Here is a 10,460-nt window from a genome sequence, read left to right as displayed (position 1 = left end):
GACCTGGGACACCCGGGACGGAGGTGTGGCCGCGTCACCCTGCGCGGTTTGTGGTTGATCAAGCCGGGAAGCCGGTGCGTTTCTAAGCAGTCGCCACCCCAGCTTCTCTCAGCTCGAATTCAGCCTCCAAGTTGCAGGCACCGGAAAGACTACCTCGACGAGGAGGGCATCTGCCCCTGACTGTGGTGGGGTTTGCTCAGGGGCTTAGAAGGCACCGGGGACTGACCGAACCAGCCCGGGGAGGGCTGGCAGGCGCCTGAGAAAGCCGCAGGGCGTGGGCGGCCGTCGGGGTTCGGAGGCGAGGGGGCTGTGCTTGATTCATAGATCCCGAGGCCCTGAGCTTATCTCACGGGCTGTCTGCTCATCCACCAGGTGTCCCACGCCTGATCCCCGGCACTCCTTGGGGCGACTTCTGTGCAAACTTCTGATTCTGTTTCGCAAGATTCCCTTCTTCCCGGAAAGGTTGGGACGAGCTGCAGGTGCTAGCCTTGCACGTTGCGGACCAGGTGTCTCCGAGGAGAGGTGCATCTAGAAGAGGACAATGGCAGGGCCGGGATCAGAGCTGCCTTCTGGCCCTGTGGCCCCCATGCTCTTGTCATGGCTAACAGGACTAGGGGCTGGAATGGTCTTCCTGAGCTTCATGCAGAAACTCCTGTACCCTTACTTCTGGGACGACTTCTGGTACCTGCTGAAGGTGGTACACTGTGGACTTCGGTTGGAGATGTACAGACTGAAAGGGGAGCTGGTCACTGTCCTGGATAAATTCCTGATGCATGTCAGGAAGCAGCCTCAGAAACCTTTCATCATCTATGAGGGAGACATCTACACCTATCAGGATGTGGACAAGAGGAGTAGTAGAGTGGCCCATGTCTTCCTGAACCATTCCACGCTGAAAAGGGGCGATACCGTGGCTCTGCTGATGAGCAATGAGCCCGATTTCATTCACGTGTGGTTCGGCCTGGCCAAGCTGGGCTGCGTGGTGGCCTTCCTCAACTCCAACATTCGCTACGTCTCGCTCCTGCATTGCATCCGCAGCTGTGAGCCCAGGGCCCTCGTGGTGGGTGCAGGTAGAGTATGGGGTGTGGTCGGCTTGTGCAGAATGGCAACCCTGCCTCCTACCCCTACCCCCTCATTTTTTTGTTAGAACCAATTCACAACTAATATTCTGGGTGTGTGATGAAGTGTGCATGTTAAGGGTACAAAATAGTTTCATAATTCTATGCCAATGGTTTAATTCCCCCTCTCCTACTTCAATCACTTACTCTGTTGTAAATTACTAATTATTAGCACAGCTTTTGAAGACTTCTGAAATCTCTGCTGCTTATTATTTTAGCGAAGGTGGGGGGGCGGGGGAGGGGGAGGGGCGCGCATTTTACCTTTCTTGATACCTTCAGTGAGTGCAAGAACGCAGAGATATAGAGTTTGGTAAGTTCTAAATTTTGTCAGATCTGACAAGATTATTTGACGAGGAGGAAAGGGATACTGATTTCATTGTGGAATACCTACTGCCTCGAATAGTAACATTATCCGGGTTGACTGCCTTTGCAGAAAAAACATGTTTAATCGCAAGTGCATGAATGCCAGTCTTCATGTCTGCTCTTATTCTGCACTGCCTGCAAGCTAGGATTTGCCTGGCAAGGTTGGGCTCCCACCTCCCAGCCAGTGGCGGGCTCTTGGCAGACTCTCAGCTGCTCTCTCTCCCTTCTCCCACCCCAACCTGTGCATCATTTTCTTTATTTCAGTAAGTGCTAACCTTCTTCCCACTCCCCTTCGATTTAGGCTTTGCATAAATATACTGACAGTGAACTACAAAGAAAAGTCTTTGGTTGAGTGCCTAACTAATGGAGGACCTAGTAAGATGGGTTGCATAACAAAGTGGAAGTGCAGTATGAAAACTGATGCTTTGGTATAATCTAAGTGGTTTATGCTTATGCTTCTTGCATGGGGGTAGGAAAGTGGAGCATGAGGAGGATCATGGCAAGGACCTCAGTGAAAATATTTAAGTATTTTAGGTTAATAGATATATACTGACACCTCATATAGAAGTTTTAGATTCGCAGAGAAGTATGGGGGGGAAAATCTACATTTCTACACCAGTGGTGTCTAAAGTACAGTTCCTTCCGTGTAACCTTTATTATATAATAATTGCACATCACATGAAAATGAATTAGGCAGTATATAGTAGAAAGGTTAGTTATTCAAGGCTTTCGCTTTTGCTTGTTCCAGTTGTCCTTCCAGCTCAGTTTGTGACATGATGAAATAGCTAAAATGCTTACTCTTTTTATTTTATGATGATATTTTTTTGCATAGAAAGGCATTTTGTTTTAAATGTAGCAGTGTGTACATGTCAATCCCAAACTCCCAATCTATCCCTTATTACTCCTAAGCACTGATTTTATCTTATGTTATAGGAGTGGAGAAGCCAGAAGGCCTCTATTGTGTATTTTTGTTCTTTTTCTTTTTTCCATTCAACAGTAATATCCTCCAAGATTGAAATTCAGCTCCTCTTCACCTTGGAAGGAAGTTAACTAGTATGATAAAATTTCTCTGAACTGTAGCAATAAGTAGGATAAAGGAGTCACACAGAATTTTGATAACATGGTGAAACAATATTTACCTCTAGTGCAGGGGCAGTGATAATATGAATGCAGCAGGGAAAACTATCACAGTGCATCTCTGGATATATTCTGACATTTTAGTTGCTCATTCTAATTTAGATTGCAGTTTCTGGAGCAAATCTAAACTTTAAATTGTGCAAAAAATTAGTAAAGCCATAAAGTCCCTTTAGAAGAGCAAACTAGAAGGGCCACGATATCTCTGAAAAGATTTCTGTGGCCATGATGTTCAGGCCAACCTGAGAAACGTCCCATATCCTGTCTCCTGAGGGACTCGGCTTGAAGTGCATAGGGCTGGTTACCTCTCAAAACAGAGTTTTCAAACTTTTCTCTTGACCATGTTTTTGCCTAATTAGGACCAATTAATTTTGCAATTTTACTTGTGCCAGTTTTTGCTTTGCTTGCCAATAACTAATTGCATAGTTTCCTTGTTTTTACCACTACCAGTCAGGTTTTGTTGGAATTTTAAGCCAAAAACATTTAATTGCTTTGCTCAGTAAGTAGGTACCTGGAGAAATCAATCTTAAATCCTAGTAACAGTTCTTTTTAGCATACCTCCAAAATACATAAACTGCTTATGTTTTTCAAAGGTAGGACAGTTCTATTTTTATTAATTACTAGTTTTGTTTTGTTTTGTAAAACAGCACGGCTTAGATCACGGTCACTTTTTTGTATTTGAAGCTCTTACCCTGAAAACTGTATTCTTGGCATCTTGCGTCTCATCCATGAACAATTTATATATATAGCTTTTAGAACTTTCCATTTCAGAGGTCTTAAATTCTCATTGGATGTTTCTAATGGAGATGTATTATGAAATCATTATATCCCCAGGGAGAGTGTATCAGGTGGAAAGACCAGTCAAGTGGTTTAGATCAAGATAAGCCAGACAGTCCCAGGTTTCACTTATGATCTGCCACTTCTTAGCTGTGTGATTGAAGATAAGTTTATCAGCTGCCCTGAGTCTCGCTTTACTCAGCTGTAAAATGGTGATAATACCATCTCCTTCACAGTGTAATTCTGAGGATTAAATGACAACTTTCGTAAAGTGCCTAGTATGTACAAAGTAAATCCTTGGTGAATTAACGTAATTGCTGTTATCATTATAGATTCATCGGGGGCTTTTACTAAGGGATCTCATTTGGATTTTGCTGCTACATTCTAATTTGGTGTTAGCTGTAAGAAAGACTAGTAAGTCGGACTATCTGTTTGGGATAGGACCTTTAACGTTTCACTTTGCTGTGTTTTAGCAAAATGTTATTTTTCATAAATTATATAAAAACAGTGTCAAACAGGTTTTATTGGCAGGCCAGATATTGTCCAAGGTGGTCCATGGTGATAGGTGACGTTTTAATCATGGCAGGTGTCTGATAGTTCTGTCTGTATCAACTAAGCCACCAGGGAAATAGATGTTATTCTTGCTCTAATTGTCATTAACAGAAATACGAATGTTGCCATTTACTCAAGGCTGACTGTGTAAAAGGTACTCCCAGTGATTCTGAGAGGCAGGCACAGAGCTATATTTTGGAAACTGAAAGGGAAAGAAATTCATCTAGGGTGTCTAGGATGACACAGCTTAGTAGGTACAGAGCAAACTCAAAACCTGGTATCTGATGTTAAGACTCTGGTGTATTATACACTATAGCCCAATGGTTTCTGGCTCTGTTAATCCCCTTTTGATACAACCATGAAAAAAATTGCATTCCAGTTATATAAAAATAGTAAAATTAAAGTTGCCAATATTAAGGCATCAGGTTTTTCATGCACAGATAACTAGAAAAAATTTAAACGTTTATAAAACTATTATTCCTATTTCTCATTCTGAAGATTCAAAAATAGTTGCAAAAAAGCTTTATATCTGTATAGTTTCATTTAGAAGATGTATCAGGTGGCATCCCAACATTCCCTGGAAAATTTCAGCACTTACTGAAAATTAAATAGTCTTGTATTAAACCTAGCTCTTTCCCCCCAATATTTCAACTCTGATATTGCAAATAGTGCCTGCTGCCAAGATTATCATCCACCTAGATATGCTCTTCTCTTTACTTGGAACAAACAGAAAAATGTTGAGATGTTTGTGTATGGCTTTTAAAAGTTTTTGTAATTATATCCTTTGACATATTTAGCAATAATAAGAATAATGATAATAATAAATAATAATCTCTTCCATTTTTAAAGTACTGTGTAAATAACAAGCTGTTTTTAGACACATTATCTTATGTCATCCTCACCACAGCCATAGCCTGGTTTTAAAGATGAGGGAAGCATGGTTGGGAGTGGGCAAGTAATCTTGTTAAGCTCCTACTTCTAGGAGAGGCAGTATGGGAACTGGAGCCTGGATTTTCTGATGCTAAATCTCAAAACCTGTTGGGTATACCTTTGTCTTTGTCCTCATTTCTGCTCCTGCCCATTCCCTCATCTCCACCTTTTCCTTTCCTCTTCCCTTCACTTTCCACCCCTCCCTCTGCCCTGCTCCTTTTCCTTCTCTCTCTGTCATCTTCCATCCATTCGTCTACTTTGTTTCATCACTTTCCCACCAATCCTCTTGCCTCAGTCACTGTATGCTGTGGCTATCCCAGTGACTCAATGGAATGGTAAAGATCTGTTTGCCAATTCACGTATAGATATTTGTGTGGCTCTGAGGAATAGGCCAAGAACTCAGATGTAAGCTCTTAGAGAAGGAAGTTTGTTTTGTTTGCTGCTAAATTCTCAGAACTTAGTGTAAAGGAGATGCTCAGTAAATATTCACTGCCTGGATGAATGAATAGGTGATTGAATGACCTAATGAAAAACTGTAAGGGTACATCTGGGCATTCACTAACTGTTTACTTACTTGCCTATTTTTGCCCATGAATTGTCCCTCTGCTGTTCATTTGATAGCTGATTTTGGCAGTAGATATATCAGTGGAATTTCTGGTTGTGTTATTTTATATCAATGTCGCTAAATGTTAGAATCATGACTCCCCAAAAGTCAAAGCATTTTAGACTTCGTAGTCTTTAGTGTTTAGACTAAACATCCACAGAATCTCAGATTTACTTGCATGTGTGTATTTTGCACTCTCTTCTTTCTCAATATCTTTATAAGTGGATAACTAAAAAATATATATTGATATTATCCAGAGCCTTTTTACTTTATATTCAGTAGTACTTTGTGTCTCCACATTCTCAGAAGGGTTTTGTGTTTCTCTTCACCAGAAGTACAATCCTATGTTAGCTCTCTAAACTTACAGTAATGCATGCAGCATTGCCCTGTTCGTTTTTATGATCTGTTGCATTCAGACTGTGCAGGGCAAATATTCCAGTTAACAATCAAGCCATTGTAATTCTCCAAATGACTTTCAACCATAAAGGCATCTTCTTTTCAAAGACCAAAAGGAAGAGGTAGAGGAAAAATAAGACCCTTTAAATTCTGTAGAAAGTTCTATAGAAAGTAATACATATTCAGATAGATAAGACATGGCTCGTGTGAACCTGTAGTATTGTATCCATGTACTATGATAGCCTCACATATCTATTTTAATTTTTATGTGTAGTAGAATGAATGGCTGTTTTGCAATTTTTTTGCCCGTTTTAGACTCAGCTCTGTCAAGGATTACCTCCATTCCAAAAGAAAATAACTGATTTTGATTGGAAGTTTAAGTGGCTTCCTGGTTTACTAGTTGGAAACTGTAGTGTTCTAAGCATGTGTTATTTTCTTCAGTGATCATGAGGATACCAGCCCTGGGATTCTTATGTACAGTATATGTTGAACATGTGTTACCTTAAGGGAATGGTGCTTGAATACTGACAGGAGCAAAAACAATTTAGAGAGGGATTGTGCCTCCTCAGAGAAGTGGCAAGGCTGAATGGGAGAAACACACATCTGAGTAAAAATTATTTACTGGCAATAGGAGATGTGTTGGAAATAATGTCAAACGAAGTCTTCTACTTTTTATTTTCTTGCACAATTTTGCCAATAATAAATACACTGTCTACTCCCCAAAAGATGTGGGGACAGCTGAAAGTGAAAACCCATAAACCCATTTACAAACCTGTGTGCTCGTATTCAGGGCAGTTAATAAAGGTGCTTCAGGGAAGAATGTGTTATCACAGTTGAAAGGCTTATGCCCCAGTGTACTTCCTAGGGTTATGATTATCAATAAACTAATATTTGTAAAAATAGCTGGCACATTGTTGATGATGAAATTAGTTTCTGGCCTGATAAGAAGTATTGTTATCTACATCATGATATACGTTGCTTTAGGACATTGCTTACTTAAGCATCAGTTTTCTTAGACACCATAGCCTACCCATGTGTTCTTTGAGAAACCTGTTGAGCTGCTGTTAAGCAGTAGGATGGTAGTTATGAGCATGTGATGAGACCTACAACTTCACTTTGGTTTCTGTGTGAATATTGCTTTGCATTATGGAAAGCTCAAGTTAACCCTGTGCAGATGAATTTCATATTAGTTGTATTAACACATACAAGTTTAAAGTTAAATGTTTGCCAGTGTTTTAAGAGCTACAAGCAATACATTTGAGATACGTATTAGTTTTATGTAGAATAAGATAATTTAAAAATAATTTTTGTAAGTCAGAGAAACACAAACATCATATGATATTACTTATATGTGGAATCTAAAAAAATAATACAAATGGACTTATTTACAAAACAGAAACAGACTCACAGACATAGAAAACAAACTTATGGTTACCAAAGGGGAAAGGGGGGAGGGATATATTAGGAGTTTTGGATTAGCAGATACACACTACTATATATAAAATAGCTAAACAACAAGGTCACAGGAAACTACATTCAATGTCTTATAATAACCTATAATGAGAAAGAATATATAGGTATGTATAACTGAATCACTTCTCTGTACACCAGAAACTAACACAACATTGTAAATCAACTATACCTCAATTTTTTTAAAAAAGTTGTTTTTTTTTTTTTGCGGTACGCCGGCCTCTCACTGTTGTGGCCTCTCCCGTTACGGAGCACAGGCTCCGGACGTGCAGGCTCAGTGGCCATGGCTCATGGGCATAGCCACTCCGCGGCATGTGGGATCCTACCGGACCGGGGCACGAACCCGTGTCCCCTGCATCGGCAGGTGGACTCTCAACCACTGCGCCACCAGGGAAGCCCAAAAAAAAGAGTTTTTAATGCAGAATGAATAACATAATTCACACTAATGGCATATTAGAGGAATATATTACATTTTTACTCATTGATTTCATAGTCTTAGAAATGTGAATAAGAGGCATAATAATGATGTGGAAACAAGAAATTAATTTGTACAAACAGTACTAAAGGATTGTAAGCAGAGATCATAATTTACCTCTTTTTATGCTTGCAACCCCTCCTAACACAGTACCTTGCATATGCATATTTCCTGGAAGAATCTATTGCTTTGAAAAGAGAGATTCAGTCTTCTCCTGTAGTGCAGACTTTGTTAAATCTCGTAGAATTGTCGTCTGTCTCATTTTCTTATGGTAATTTACTGATAAGACCTGCACCTACAGTGGATCCCATGGACAGAGCTCCATTCCATATCCAGCACCTATGGTGTGTGTGCCAGGCACAGTCAGTGAAAGGATGGAGTAGGACAGGCATCATTTTGAGGTGCTTACAGTTCTATGGGTTTCAATGGTAGGACACTTCACTAAAGAGTAAATCTTCATGAAACACAAACAAGTTTCCATGAAGTATTTAAACACATGCTATGTTGTGGTGGGACTTAATATTTAAAATTTACTTTCAAAATGACACTAAAACTTTCCATTTGATTAAGAAAGATGGACAGTGATAAGTAAATAATGATTCTTTATCCCGTACAAGACTTTTCAAATTTTTATTTCAATTTTCACTATCCTCATCCACACTTCCTACCACTATTGAAGAAATAATTTGGTTAGATAAAATTCTATTTGATAATTCTAAATGTCTCAGCTAAGTCAATTTAATTGTAATGTATGAAGGAGATTAAATTGTATCTCCTCTGATTCCTAGGAAATCCACTCACTTCCTTTTTCTTGTAAAAGTCATCACTCTGTAAGTACTCTGATTTTTTGGACTCTACAATTCTAACAAAGATTTGGGACCACAGTTAATCATATGGTAACTTTCTTTGTACTTATTTTGCCAGTTTAGACACACATATTATTAAGAACACGTAAAGTTTGTGCTGTGAATTTACAATTCCAGGTGAGAAATTTGAAATAAAGGTAATGAAATGGGTCAAGTCAGAGACTTAACCTTATATGTTCAGAATGCCCAGGAGAATCATTTAAACAAAATCTAGTGCTAAAAATTAAAAGAAGATACAAAATGCAGATCATGTGCTTGTCCTGCTTTTTCATTTATTTATGACTTGTCCTTCCCCTGGCATTCCTTGTAATTTTTCACTTCTCCTTCTCACCAAAGCAATCTGTATACGGCAGCATGCTGTGTATGCTCAGTACAAGTAGATTTTTCTCTGGAATCTTACAGGTTATTTTATTTGGATTTGTTAAAGAAATAAAAATTAACTCAGAAAATTTCAAGCCCCAGTTTGCCTCCCCAACCCTGATATTTCAACTCCTTATCATTTTTCTGTGTTTTCGCAGTTTTCTTGCAGGTTTTATTGTGAATTTCCTAGTCCTATTTGATGTATTTCTCTTGCTGCTTCTTTGTGAACAATTTGGGTTATAGATTTTGAGGCGGTAAATCATGAGTTTTTTTCCAAATGTTTTGTATTATAGTAGAACTAAGGGCTGACGACAGATGGCTTTTTGAAATAACGAGACAGCGATTTACATTTCCGGGAAGATGTTTAATGCATCACCCTGAATTCAGCTTCAAAATAGAATATATCTGGTGATTAGTTTTTATTTTTTGTTTAAAAATTATTTAAAAATGTAATTATTTAGATGGACAGGTTTTATTTACATGGACCTTATCATTCTGACCAGGGCGTATTTTACATTTAATAATATTTTTTATCATTGATTTCTTTCATGAGGTAATATATAGATTTTAGAGTTAGGTTAGACTAACAGTTCTGTCCACCAACTTGTGACCTTGGTGGAATTAGTTTCCTAGGGCTGGTGTAATAAAATAACACAAACTGGGTAGCTTAAAATGACAGAAATTCAGCCCCTCACAGATTTGGGGGCTAAAAGTACAAAATCAAAGTATCTGCAGGGCCGCGCTCCCTCTGAAGGGTCTAAGAAAGAATCTTTCCTCACCTCTTCCTAGCTTCCGGTGGTTGCTGGTAATCTTTGGCATTCCTTACATTAACTCTAAAAGGCCACTGCTTAATATCCCCGTGGATGTTAATGTAGATTTTAAGATAAATAATATAGCACTCAGAAATCGCTTTTATCTTAGAAAAGTGTGATGTATTATAATACGAAAATAAAACTGGAGCACCCATGTAAAACATGAAAGTGGATCTTCACTGTTAAAGGTCCATGTTGAAGGAAAGGAGTGTCACCTTTTAAAAGAATTTAAAGAATATAAATAACTGTTTGTCTCTCTACTCTGGAAAAAAAAATGATGCCTCGCTCGCTTCCACCTCATCCAAGGAATGCCGACGCTCTGCTTCTTTTGTACCCTGTAGAGTGCTAGATACCTTCATGCTGAATATTTCCTTCGCCAGGACCTGCACCCACTCTCCATCTCCCTCCTTCTCTACCACTGCCCTCCTCCTGGACAGATGACAGTTTCTCCTATATTAAAGATCAAATTAAGAAGGTCTAATTCAATCTCCCAGAGTGACTCAACACAGTCTCCCTTCCACAGTTGCTCGTTTGTTAATGTGTACAGTAGATGCTTCCCGAGAGAAGTATCCCTTCTCCTTTCTCCAGTCTGAATTTCAACCCAGA

General features: G+C 39.3%; 1 protein-coding gene across 1 annotated transcript in view; it reads left to right on the top strand.

The window, feature by feature from the left end:
- The first annotated feature begins 420 nt into the window (after positions 1 to 420).
- Positions 421 to 10,460, top strand: part of SLC27A6 (solute carrier family 27 member 6) — a 63,545-nt gene continuing 53,505 nt past the window's right edge. The window contains exon 1 of the mRNA XM_082836297.1: positions 421 to 1,067. Within this exon, the coding sequence (XP_082692423.1) occupies positions 542 to 1,067 (526 nt within the window). The 5' untranslated portion in view covers positions 421 to 541. The remainder of the gene's footprint in view (positions 1,068 to 10,460) is intronic.

Source organism: Leucopleurus acutus, assembly GCF_964270905.1.
Source record: "Leucopleurus acutus genome assembly, chromosome: 3".
NCBI lineage: Eukaryota > Metazoa > Chordata > Mammalia > Artiodactyla > Delphinidae > Leucopleurus > Leucopleurus acutus.
The sequence above is the reverse complement of the archived record's forward strand: the minus strand, read 5'-3'. Positions and strand labels throughout refer to the sequence as shown.